Genomic DNA, 14,004 nt, shown 5'->3' on the forward strand with positions numbered 1-14,004 from the left:
AAAAGGTATTCAGAGATTCTGGAAAACAATGGATGTTATTATGGATCAAACATAAAGTTGACCATGCTTTCAAATGCAATTGGAATGATGGACAGAATGGTCACCTGCATCCTGCTCTTGTCTGAATTATTTCATTGCTATTCAGTGGCGTATTGGGGCGGCACGGTAGCGCACTGCTACCTCATAGAGCCCAAGACCTGGGTTCAATTCCAACATGGGTGATTGTGTGGATTTTGCACATTCTCACCATGTCTGCATGGGTTTCCTCCGGGTGCTCCAGTTTCCTCCCACGGTCCAAAAAGGTGCAGGTTACGTGGATTGGCCATGCTAAATTGCTCTGAGGTAGGGTAACGGGGATAGGGTGGGGGATTGGGCCTTGGTAGGGTGCTCTTTCATAGGACTGACTCAATAGGCCGAGTGGCCTCTATCTGCACTGTAAGGATTCTATTCTATAAATACATTTTTGGATTGTGGTGGAGTTCGTCTGTGCTGAGGACATTTTAATAGACCAAGGAGGAGGCAAGCAAGAATCTCACAGGGCCCTGAATTAATGTGCCGTAAACATTTTATGATTTATTAGATGCATTTTTACCTATCCCTGTGCTATAAAAGAAAATGATTACCCAATAGAAAACCTTTCATTTCACGTTGATGATATTCACATGATGATGTCTCGCACCATTAGAATGCCGTTTGTCTGAGTTTGCACTGAGTGCCTGAGTATTAAATCTATTCAATATTTGGAATACGGTGTATATGATAGCAGGAGTTTAAAGATGGTGCCGATGTTATTTCTGCAGAAATTCAAGAAGTAATATTTCAGTGGGTCAGTAAAAAATCTGATGTCTGATATGTTTACAGCTTCATGTTTTATGAGTTGGGAATGCAGAAGGTATATTATCAGAGCTAGATGTCGCAAAGCAAAAGTTTATTTGCTATAAACACATAAACATTTCACATAGGCAAACAGAAGATACTTTCTGACATTATTTGATGTACTTTTTATGTTACATGTCCCATGTACATTTATCATTTCTTCTGTGTGTGTGCTTTTTTCACATCTCTCATGCGTCTTGTCAATTTTTTGTGCCTCCTTTTTGCCCACTCTCCATTGTCAAAACTGCATTGTCTATCCTACATCTCATTGTGGAGTGGATGCAACAGAAATGGAAAGAACACTCCAAATTACAAAAAAACAATTAATTTCAAAATCCTCGTACAAGGTCTTCGATAATCCCAGATGTAGTTTGCAAAGTGTTTGCCATGCTTCGAATAAACTGAGTGTGTTTGTTTGCACAGGGCAATGGGGAACTTGCAGCAAGCACTGGTGTGCTTTGAAAAGAGGCTGGTGGTAGCCCATGAACTTGGAGAGTCGTCCAACAAAGCGCAGGCATATGGGGAGCTTGGCAGCCTACATAGCCAGCTAGGGAACTACGAACAGGCAATTTCTTGCCTTGAGCGCCAACTAAACATTGCCAGAGAGATGAAGAATCGGATTCTGGAGAGCGATGCCGCCTGTGGTCTCGGCGGTGTTTACCAGCAGATGACAGAATATGAAACTTCACTACAGTACCATCAGCTCGATTTAGAGATTGCGGAGGAAACTAATAACCCTACATGTCAGGGTCGTGCCTATGGGAACCTGGGATTGACTTACGAATCTTTGGGAAATTATGAACGAGCTGTAATGTATCAGGAGCAGCATCTGAGTATTGCTGCCCAGATGAATGACTTGGTGGCTAAAACTATTGCATACAGCAGCTTAGGGAGAACACACCATGCCTTACAGAACTACTCGCAGGCAGTCATGTATTTACAGGAAGGTATGTGCTTCATTTCATCAATATACTGTGGTTTATGATGTTTAACATCTCTCTTTTTCCCAAGACAGTATTAATCTATAATATTTGAGGCAACACCCATTGATTTTAACATTACTGCCACTGAAGAAACCTTGCAAAACTCCCTATTCTCTAAACAAGTATTCCCATTCTCTCCCCTGATCTAGTGGGGCACTCAGGCAGACCTCTGTCTGTTTCCACAGCTAGTAATTCCCAGAACAGGTTCCTAGTCTGTTACCAAGGGTTTACAGCTTATGGGGCGCCACTCCATATCAAGCATGGCTGACCAGGAGTCTCTCCCGCTCTCACCACTAGCCATTGCCGTGTTGGAAGGGTTTGCAGGTTGGCACTCAATTGGTTTGATCCTGTTATGAACGCAGTTTCCTCGGCCTTCAAGTCCTGGGCTGGGACTCGAATCTGGAACTTCTGGCTCAGAGGCAGGACACCTCCATACCATTAGTGACTCATCAAATAAAGCACAGATTAGGTGCAATTTCGAGTAACGTACGCTCCACACTGGCCTTGGATTCACCAGAGCCTTTTGGCACATTTACGGACAATATTATAGTGCCGATGTGGTTTGTGAGGACATTTTCACATAACTGATCAATGCCAGTTTTTCACTGAGGCAGCAGCATGCACAACTTCCCTTGATGGTCTCTGCTGTTTCCAAGATACATCCATGAGAACCCTCTGATATTCATAGAACATAGAACACTACAGCGCAGTACGGGCCCTTTGGCCCTCGATGTTGCGCCGACCCGTGAAACCATCTGAAGCCTATCTGACCTACACTATTCCATTTTCATCCATATGTCTATCCAGTGACCACTTAAATGCCCTTAAATTTGGCGCGTCTACTACTGTTGCAGGCAGGGCGTTCCACACCCCTACTACTCTCTGAGTAAAGAAACTGCCTCTGACATCTGTCCTATATCTACCACCCCTCAATTTAAAGCTATGTCCCCTCATGTTGGTCATCACCATCCGAGGAAAAAGATTCTCACTGTCCACCCTATCTAACCCTCTGACTATCTTATATGACTCTATTACGTCTCAGCCTTCTCCACTCTAACGAAAACAACCTCAAGCCCCTGAGCCTTTCCTCGTAAGACCTTCCCTCCATACCAGGCAACATCCTAGTAAATCTCCTCTGAACCCTTTCCAAAGCTTCCACATCCTTCCTATAATGTGGTGACCAGAACTGCACGCAGTACTCCAGGTGCGGCCGCACCAGAATTTTGTACAGCTGCAGCATGACCTCGTGGCTCCGAAACTCAATCCCCCTACTGATAAAGGCTAGCACACCATATGCCTTCTCAACAGCCCTAATAACCTGGGTGGCAACTTTCAGGGATTTATGTACCTGGATGCCGAGATCTCTCTGTTCATCTACACAACCAAGAATTTTGCCATTAGCCCAATTGCATAACTCCACATTCCCACACAAAACTTACACACTGGTTTCCTTTGTTCATGCTACTAATGCATAATTCAAGCTCATCAACACAGCACTCGGTTGGCCTGGTCTTCTTCCACACCACGGCCTGGCTCCATCTGGCATCTGTTTCCTCTGGGATTGTCTGCAGATGATCTTTGGCAAGGTTGTAGGCCCACTTTTTGCCAGACCTGTTTCTTTCTTCTATGGACCCCTCTATGAAAAAGGAAATTCTATTGGGATGTTGAAATAGGTTGAAATAGCCATGTCACTGCTCGGGTGAGATAGCCTGAACTTAATTTAATAGCCAGGAGAAACTGAAACCTTTAACCAAAATGTCAGAACTATTTAAAATATGTCAATATCGCCGAAAAAAAACATTTCATCGAAGCTTTTCGTCTTGCTTGGATCAGGACAATTCACAAGACGACCAATGTCAGGGGAACAACAACCGTATATTGTCTGAGAAGACAACCCCTGATGTTGGTCTTCTTGTGAATTGTCCTGATCCAAGCAATTTTTTCAGCAAGTTCTGTACTACCAAACGACTATTCAAAATTTCAGTTGTGTTATGTTCCTTGACAAGAGCCAGTTTAGGTTCCCCTTGTTCTCTTCATTGCCTAATGCTCTAAAGCGTTAATGTGAATTGTTACAGAAATGTAAGCCTTTGATTTTCTTTCATGTATGAATTTACCCAGGTGCGATTGTGACATCTTTTAAAATCAGCGTTCTATTGTAATTCCTAATGCTATTGACATTTTTCCACTAGTACTCAGGGTAAGTGCCTTGGTGGTGTCTCATGTGGGCTTTATCTTTGTTGCTCAGGACTGAGGCTGGCAGAGCAGCTTGGCCGCAGAGAAGATGAGGCTAAAATTAGACATCGACTGGGACTTTCGCTGTGGGTCAGTAGAAACCTCGATGAAGCACAACACCAGGTACCTGACACCGAGAGAATCAAATCAAACAAGTGCCTTGTAGCAAAGATGGTCTATTCGTTTGAGTGTTATATTTTCAGAAGTCCCCGATTACCCTTCATTTCTATCTTTTGTTACCTTGTACAAAAAATCTGAGTAAAATTTAATCAAAAGTTAATGTCTAGTGGAAATAAGAAGACGGAATGCTCCCAATGCTCCAAATACTCATAAAATATTTGTGCCCATTTATTATTGTTCAATCACATCTCATGCTCAAGTGGTTTTAGAAGACTTACAAATTGTATTCTGTTTATTTAATGATACAGGATAAAAGCACTATAGACAACATCAGGCACAATCTGCCCAAAGCACCACGCAAATCTCATAAAGCTCACAAGAATCTTTAAGATACCCAGAAATTGTGGTGGTGGTGTGTTACAAGTCACTCAGGGTGTCTGAGTTGCTGTGGCAACATGCACTTTAACATGTTGGATAGTGATGGTGGTTGCTTCAACTTTCTTTGCATCATATAGCTGACCATAAAATCATAGAATCCCGACAGTGCAGAAGGAATCCTTTTGGGCCAATTGGGATTGCACCGACCTTCCAAAGGAGGACTCTATTAAGGCCCACTCCCCTGCCCTATCCCCGTAACCTAACCAACACACCTTGAACCAACGGGCCAAATTAGCATGGCCAGTCCACCTAACTGTACATCTTTGGACTGTGGGAGGAAACCGGAGGAGGAAACCCAAGTAGACACGGGGAAAATGTGCCAACTTCGCACAGTCACCCAAAGTCGAAATTGAATCCGGATCCCTGGCACTGTGAGGCAGCAGTGCTACCCACTGCGAATCTCTCTAGCTGAGTTGGAAGGGTTTGCAGGTTCAACCTGTTCAACCACATTATGAACAGACCTTCCTCGCCCATCAAGTCCTGGGATGAGACTCAAATCCAGAGCTTTTCGGCTCAGAGGCTGTGCTATTCACTGTGCCACAAGATCTCCAAGCAGGAAACTGTACTGATTAACAAATCAGGTGAAAATCAGTTAAAAATTAGTGAAGAATAATTCGACAAAAACTAAGAATTGTATTCATATTCCAGTAATGTCCTTTTGAATTTTAGTGAATAATTCCTTTGGCGCAGTGCAACCTTGAGTTGAAGGAAAGACAGAGTATGAAGATTCACCTGAGGAAGGAGCTGCGCTCCAAGAGCTAGTGATTTGAAACAAACCTGTTGTACTTTAACCTGGTGTTGTAAGACTTCTTACTGAGCCCACCCCAGTCCAACGTCGGCATCTCCATATCTTGAAGGAAGGAAGAACACTTTTAGGAATAATTCATGATACTCCCCAGTGCTGATGGTTGCGTGAAGCACTCAGCTTGTGCAAGTAATACCACTGGAAATATTTTGCGAAGTGCTTCAAGTAGCAACTGTATACAGCAAGTGATTAGTCAGATTCATTTATTTGAATGGGTTACAATAATGTTACAAAGAGTAATGTGATTTGATACATTGGTACGGCAGTACACCGCAGGTTTAGTTCAGCTGGCTGGACAGCTGGTTTGTGATGCTGAGGGAGGCCAACAGCTCGGGTTTAATTCCCATGCCGGCTGAGGTTATTCATGAAATCCCCGCCTTTTCAGTCTTGCCCCTCACCTTAGGTGTGGTGATCCTCAGGTTAAATCACCGCCTGTCAGCTCTCCCTCTCAAAGGGGAAAGCAGCCTATGGTCATCTGGGACTGTGGCGACTTTACTTTTACACGGTACAGAATCAATATATAATTCACAGCATGTGCAGCACTCTGCATGGAATAAATTGCAGCTCACAGGTTGTGTAATATGCCCTTTTGGGTACTGATGAGGGAGATGGACCATCAGGTGACAGAAGCAGCAGTAGCCAGAGTGGTGGCACCATGGCTGGTCCTGTTGTACAGAGGAGGGGGTGGGGGGGGGGGAGCATAATACGGCAATTCTAATTGGGGATTCAGTAGTCAGCGGCACAGATAGGTGCTTCTGTGGTCGCAAAAGAGACGCAAGGATGGTGTGTTGCCTCCCTGATGCCAGGGTCATGGATATCTCTGAGCGGGTACAGGACATCCTGAAACAGGACGACAAGCAGGCAGATATCATTGTTCACATTGGTACAAATGACATAGGCAGGACAAGTAGCAAGGTCCTGCAAAGACATTCCAGGGAGTTAGGTAGCAAGCTAAAAAGCAGGACCTCTAGGGTAGACCTTTCAGGATTACACCCCGTGCCATGTGCTAGTGAGGCTAGGAACAGAGAGATACTACAGTTGACCACGTATCTAAAGGGTGGTGTAGAGGGGAGAGCGTCAGATATGTAGATCATTGGGATGTCCTCCAGGGAAGGTGAGACCTGTACAAACAGGATGGGTTGCACCTAAAGTAGAGTGGCATCAATACCCTGGCCAGGAGGTTTGCTAATGTAGTTCTGCAGGGTTTAAACTAGTACGGCGGGGTGTGGGAATCCGAGGAGCTGGCACAGTAGGCCAGCAAGTGTAGGGACTGGGGAAAAGCTTGAGACAGAGACATATATAGCTAAGAGGGAGAGCAGGCAGTGGGAAGTCGCTAATCTCAGTGGGTCTGGAGATCTGTTGTGTGTTTGCTTCAATGCAAGAAGTATAGCAGGCAAGGCAGGTGAACTTAGAGCTTGGATTATGATATTGTTGCTATTACGGAGACATGGTTAAAGGAGGGACAGGACTGGGATATTGATGTTTTAGACGAGACAGAGGAGATAGCAGAAAGGGTGGGCGAGTTGCATTACTGGTTAGGCTTGGTGGGCCGAAGGGCCAGTTCCTGTGCTGTAATGTTCTTTAGTACTCTGTGAAGTCAATGTGCAATACAGGATGAATAGATTGCTCGTATTCCATACTCACAAAGCTGTTGAGCAAAGATTTGTCACTATTGGAAGGAAAATAAAACCATAGCAATGGCCCATTTCAGATTAGACTTTTGCACTTCCAAATAGTCTCTTACAAAGCAGCAGTGAAAGCGGCCTTGGAAAATTATACCTAACTGGAGAATTAAAGTTAGCATAGCGGAGGCCCAAAAGAGGGAAGAAGGTGATTACAAAAAACATTGGAATGTAATTGAGATTTTTGTGTCAAAATAGTGAAATACGTAACTTGTAAGCAAATATTGCTTCTATTTTATGATGCATATGCAGTAATGGACATGGTGATACTGAAATCAAACATTAGAAATCTTGGCTTTGGGACTCCCATGAGTCACTCTGCGCAGTGTTGAACAAGTTGGGTTCATAATTACTTCATGAAACAAGCTTGCTTGTCTACTCCAATGAAGGCTATTCTGATGCACAAAACATTGCATGTGATGGATTATTTATAATATTCATTAAAGTAAATTTCCTTTCCTTTCCAGCTTTACAGAGCATCTGCCTTATTTGAAAATATCCGTCATGAAGCACAGCATAGCACTGATTATAAACTTTCACTGTTTGACCTTCAAACGTCTTCCTACCAAGCTCTACAGCGTGTTTTGGTCAGCCTGGGTAAGCAGAGTTCCAGGGCCGGACAATTGGATGAGTTTCGTCAATCCCTGACATATGAGCAGAAGTCATTCTTTTTCCCCCAGCCAACCTTTCTTTCATAGAATCCCTACACAGTGCAGAAGGAGGCCATTTGGCCCATTGAGTCTGTACCGACCTTCCAAAAGAGCACTCTAAGTGGGCACACTCCCTCGCACTATCCCTGCAACCTAACCTAATCTTTGAACGCTAGGGGGCAATTTAGCATGGCCAATCCACCTAACCCGCACATCTTTGGGCTATGGGAGGAAACCAGGGCACCTAGAGGAAACCCACATAGACACGGTGAGAACATGCAAACTCCACACAGACAGTCATCCTAGGCTGGAATTGCACCCAGGCCCCTGGTGATATGAGCCAGCAGTGCTAACCACTGTGTCACTGCCGTCATTTTCTGCTTTACCTTTCTTCTCATGCAACAGCTAACAACTGGGTGAGAGGGAGGGTAATTGATCGGTGGCTTGAGTCAGAGTCTTAAAGGTCTACAGCAGAAAAGGCCTTTCAGCGCATCGCACCTGCGATGTTCAAAAGCAACAACCTAACTATTCTAATCCCATTTTCCAGCACTTGACCCATAGCCTTGTGTGCCTTGACGTCGCAAGTGCACATCTAAATGCTATGAGGGTCTGTGCCTCCACCACCTTTTCAGGCAGCGAATTTCACCCTCTGGGTAAAAGATCTTCACCGCACATCCCCTCTAAACCTCCTGCCCCTGACCTTAAATCAGTGCCCCCTGGTCATTGATCCCTCCACCAAGTGGAAATATTTCTTCCTGTCTACTCTATCTATGCCCCTCATAATGTTATACATCTCAATCTTGTCCCCTCTCAGTCTCCTCTGCTCCAAGGGAAACAACCCCAATCTATACAATCTCTCTTCATAACTAAAACTCTCCAAGCCAGGCAACGCCCTCCACAACCTTTCCAGTGCTATCATATTCCTCCTATAATGTGGATTCCAGAACTGCAGACAATACTCCAGCTGTAGTCTAACCAACATTTTATGCAGTTCCAGCATAACCTCCCTGCTGTTAAACTCTATGCCTTGGCTAATAAAGTCAAGTATATCATATGCCTTTTTAACCACTTTATCCACCTGCCCTCCTGTACATGCACACCAAGGTCCCTCTAATTCTCGTTATTTCCTAAGATCATGCGTTTATCATATATTCCCTTGCCTTGTTTGTCCTGCCCAAGTGCATCACCTCACATTTATCTGGATTGCCCTTGTTGGGATCAGCACAGTGCTCCCTAGAATTTTCTCTTTCGCCCAGTGACGAAGCATCAATCAGCACTGAATTGTTACGCTGCAGAAGGATGCCATTTGCCCCATTTTTCTCTGCACCAGCAAATCCACATAACACTCTGTGCCACCATGATGTGACAGCTACACTGTCGGGCCTTCTGAGCAACGTTCTGGGAATGAAAACCACTAAAATAAATTAATCTGGTCGTTCATTCAACATGGAATGTGGGATCTTCATTAGTGCAGATTGGCTGTCATTACAGCTTCTATGCGACGATGATTACACTTCAAATGCAGTTATTTTCTAGTAAAGCATCTTTGAAGGCCCTGAGGGTTTGTGAAACCCACTTTGTAAATGCAGATCTTTTTTCTTTAATTGGCCACCGTACTCTGATACAGTGCTGTGCATAAATGGAAAATGTCATTGTTATACAACACAAGATTCTCAGAAGTTTAAGGTAAGTATGAGGAGCTTAACCATGTATCCAAAATGTTATACCTGACCTGATAATATTTTAGTTTGAAACAAAATGTCATTATCACCGTGATGGCAACGTTTAGCACTTGAATTCAACAAAGAAAATATTGTTTGCAAAATTTCATGTAACTGTTTGTCCAAATATAAATGGATTTTGCAGTTCTTTGCAATTTTGAGAAACCAAAGTAATACTAGCAGTGGATCAACATAAGCTGATTGTAATTTATGATGTTAATAAGTTAATATATAATCTGGGACTCTCAAACTAAAGATATTCATTTAATAGTGAATTTAATGGTGAATGTACTTTGCACTTACAATTTTTACTAATTTTGTAGTATGTATTTCTGTAGACAATTGCATGTATAGAATTGAGAGAATCGAGAATGGTGAAGCTATATCAAAAATTCTTACTCGACACGAGGATAATGACCTTGTGCCATATGAAAATTAAGTCCAGTGTATTTTTAAGTTGGGTGATAGATATTTTTCATAAATAAATTGAAAGTTGGGCATTCCAGTCTCCCTCACACCTTTTGTTTTTCTATAACCTTGTTGTTAGGTCGTCACGATGAGGCATTGGCAGTCGCAGAGAGAGGACGAACAAGGGCATTTGCTGATCTCTTAGTAGAAAGGCAAACTGGACAGCAAGAATCTGATCCACTGACTCCAGTCACCATTGACCAGATTTTGGAGGCCATCAATAATCAACGTAGCCTGGTGCTGTACTATTCACAAGCTGCTGGGTACCTCTACAGCTGGTTACTAGCACCAGGAGCAGGTATGGACACAGGTTGATGTCTCAAGAATGAAATATATTCCTAATTTTTCCACTTGGAGAACCCAGTGAATCCACTGATGCCTGCCTTGTCACATAACATTGATCGTGCTGTTATGCGTATTGTGACACGGATTCTTGGCACTGTGGCATTATCTGACACAGGGTTTGGCATATGTTGTCCATATGTATGTTCAAGACCGGTTATTTAGACCGGCTGTTTAGCTCACTGGGCAAATCGCTGGCTTTGAAGGCAGACCAAGGCAAGCTAGCAGCACGGTTCGATTCCCGTAACAGCCTCCCCGAACAGGCGCCGGAATGTGGCGACTAGAGGCTTTTCACAGTAACTTCATTTGAAGCCTACTCGTGACAATAAGCGATTTTCATTTTTCATTTTCATTTTTTAAATCTGTCACTGCTAATACCCAATTAGACTATTTGAAGAAGGACAGGAGAGTTCTCTCACTGTCCTGAAAATTGTATATCCTATTAAAAAAAAATGACTAAAACAGAGTAACTGTCATTGTTGTTTTGATTGATCTATACTCAAATTAGCTGCCGCATTTTCTATGTCGCAACGGTGATGGCAGTTCATAAATTACTTCACTGGTAGTAAAGATCTTTGGGATGTCGTGAGATAATGAAAGGAACTGTGGAAAAGCAAGCTCTTTTCGTTTCTTTGACAAAACGTAAGAGTGGACCTTATAAAAAGAGCTATTGGCTGGAATTCTCCGGCCATTGGGATTCCCTTTTCCCACTGGCAGTGTATTTCCTGGTGGAATGGGGTGGCTTCAATAGTGAAATCCCATTGACAAGCGGCGGGAATGGAGAATGCTGCCACCAGCGAACAATGCTGAGAAATATGTGACTTGGGAACCGGGACACTCCCCCTCCCCCCCATTGACTGCAGAAGCAAGGATGTAATGCTGACCCATTGTAAAGCTCTGGTCAGGCCACAGCTAGTGTATTGCATCCAGTTCTGGTCACCACACTTGAGGAAGGATGTGAGGGTTATTGATGGGGTGCAGAGAAGACTTATCGGAATGGCTCCAAGATAGTTGGGATTTTAGCAACAAAGTTGGGTTGGAGAATTTGGAGTTGTTCCCCATGGAGGAAAGGAGATTGAAAGGAGATTTGATCGAGGTATACAAGATTATGGCAGGTTTCGATAAAGGTAGACAAAAAAAGAGTTGTTTCTATTCTTTAATATTGCTAAGCCCATGGACACAGATGAAAGGATTTGGGCAAGTGATGCACAGGGTATGTGAGGAAGAACATTCTTTTACACTGCGAGTGGTAATGACCGGGAGCATGCTGCCTATGAGGGTGCTGGAAGTGGAGACATTAATGATTTCAAAAGGAAATTGTATGAGCAATAAATATATAGGGCTATGGAGATAACGCAGGGGAATGGGACAGACTATATTACTGTACAGCAAGTTGGTATGGACTCTATAGGCCGAATGGCCTTCCTTGGTGTCATAATGACTCTATATGGTGAATTCTAGTAGGGTGCCGACCAAATATTTGACTGCACTGCAGCGATATTACACTGGGGGTGATTTTCATCGGTCAGAGTTGGACTAACATCCCTTTGGAGAGCAGGTCCTGCCGTAGGGAGCTGATGGCCAATCTGATTGACTGGCAGCTCTGTAGTCCAGGAGAGGAGACAGTAGTGACCACTGCTGAGACTACCATTTCAAAGAATAAGAGAAGATGCTACTCAGTTTGAGCAGCGGTGGAACAGATTAGCAAGGCCAAGGATACATGGCAAGTTAGATAGGGGGGGGGGTACAAACTTGGATGGGGTGTTGGGTCTTATGATATGCATCTCCACTGCATCCCAACAGCCTGCACAGTCAAAGCTGAATGGCTGCTCGCCATTCCTTCACCTTTCCGTGCAGACTGAAAAGTTACAGCAGAGGTGGATTGAGGTCCTTAATTGGGCGTTAATTGGCCATTTAAAAGCCTCAATAGGCGTAACGGAAGGCTGTCTGCCTGATATCTCGCTGCCATCTTAATATGGGGGGGGGGAGGTCAGGAGTGGGCGGGGAGGTCACCTGATTAATTTTATGAGCTCTCCGAATTGCAAATACCCCGGGCTAGGGGCGGGGGAGTAGAGGTGAGAAGAAGTGTAAAAGTCAGTTCCAAGATCTTTATGACTCTATTATCAGATGATTTAATCATGGGTCCGACTTTAACTCTATATGAGTGAATGGATTTTGAGTAAGATGAAATATTTCCAAATATGTCAGACATTTCCTTGCAGCTATGATAGTTGTGATACCGTCAATTAACTGTGAGACCGTGAGAATGAGTGACCATTAGGCTTTAATATCCATTAACTCGCCTGCCAGAGTCGGCTGTACAAGTGAGTGCCACCCACAAGTTGCCGGACTATATATGGCCCCGGTGAGGGCGGAGCCAGAGGCGGAGCCCATCGGGATTCCAGCCCAGTACCTGGAAGTAGCCCGTATCATCACTTCCAGGTCATGGGTCACATTATTATACAGGCAATACAGACAGCTCATGCATTAGGTGAAACACATTCACCACATTCACCCCCTGTTAAAAAAATCAAGTCCAGCGGGGATGACGTGGGTTCCATTAGAGATTCAGTCTGTCTGGAGGCCGGATCATTCTTTTAGACCTCCTCAGCGATGTGGCGGACACGGTTGTTGCAGATTGTGACTCCGGCGGCGTCGTGTCTGGAGCTTGAGGCAGTTGGGGGGTGGGGGTAGGCAAGGCGGTGGCGTGTGACGGCAGCGCCAGCGCGGGCCAAGACAAGAGACGCAGGGGGGTGCAAGGGGCGCAGGGGGTGGCTGTAGGCAGCGGGGGGGGGGGGGGTGTTGGCAGGGGAATCAGCTGGTGCTAGATCTCATAGGGAGACCGAGTCGTGCAGTCCGTCCTGGTGTGCGATGTAGGCGTACTGGAGGTTGGCGTGCAGCAGCTGGACCTTCTCGACCAGGGGGTCGGACTTATGGCTCCTCATATGCCTCCAGAAGGACAGGTCCCGGGGTTGTCAGCCAAGATGGAAGCGGGACCCTGGAGATGGACTTCCGTTTCGGGGTGGACAAAGCTCTCCGTGCTCCCGGAGTCGAAAAGGCCTCGTGCCCGTTGATCCGGACCAACATCATTGAGTTTTTCAAGTGCTTCGTCTGCGACTGGTCAAGGGTAACTGCCCTCGACTAGGTGAAGTACATTCACCACATTAAATATTGCAACAAAAGTTATTATTCTGGCTCCTTTCTCTCACCAGAAAATTAAAATATATTCCATGAATACAACCGTACTTTAAAGCTAGTAGTAATTTGCATATTCTTATTTATGGCACATATAGGGTGCGATCCAATGGCTACGCTGCGCCTGAAAAGCAGTTTGTCGTGGCGCAGTGTGGCTGTTAGAAGCCGGGAGGCCCCACTCCAGAGGTTTACCCGGATCGCAACTCCAAGGTGCCAAGCTGGCATTTTGCGTGCGCATGCTTGTGAGATCAGGCTGGTGACCCTCCCATACTGCGTTTGGACTGGGGGGGGGGGGGGATTGGCCTCAGAGATGGGACACCATTTTTGAATGGCGGCCCGATCTCTCGCTACTCTGAGAAGTTCCTGCAAGCGGAGTTCTTCAATGTACAAAACGGGGCTATGTGCGGCCTCGGCTGCGGGTTCCCCGCTGAGGCCCCTCTACAGCGTGAGTCACATTGTATAGCCATGTGTTTCTTAGCGCTGCGAGCACCA

At 44.9% G+C, this 14,004-nt stretch overlaps 1 protein-coding gene across 5 annotated transcripts in view; it reads left to right on the forward strand.

Moving 5' to 3' along the window:
* ttc28 (tetratricopeptide repeat domain 28) overlaps positions 1-14,004 on the forward strand; it is a 965,957-nt gene that overhangs the window by 734,131 nt on the left and 217,822 nt on the right. For all 5 annotated transcript variants that reach the window (XM_038780339.1, XM_038780595.1, XM_038780507.1 and 2 more), the window contains 4 exons: positions 1,300-1,823; positions 4,105-4,214; positions 7,604-7,733; positions 10,055-10,273. In XM_038780339.1, coding sequence (XP_038636267.1) covers positions 1,300-1,823; positions 4,105-4,214; positions 7,604-7,733; positions 10,055-10,273 — 983 coding nt within the window. The remainder of the gene's footprint in view (positions 1-1,299; positions 1,824-4,104; positions 4,215-7,603; positions 7,734-10,054; positions 10,274-14,004) is intronic.

This window comes from Scyliorhinus canicula, chromosome 1 (genome assembly GCF_902713615.1).
Source record: "Scyliorhinus canicula chromosome 1, sScyCan1.1, whole genome shotgun sequence".
NCBI classification, from domain to species: domain Eukaryota; kingdom Metazoa; phylum Chordata; class Chondrichthyes; order Carcharhiniformes; family Scyliorhinidae; genus Scyliorhinus; species Scyliorhinus canicula.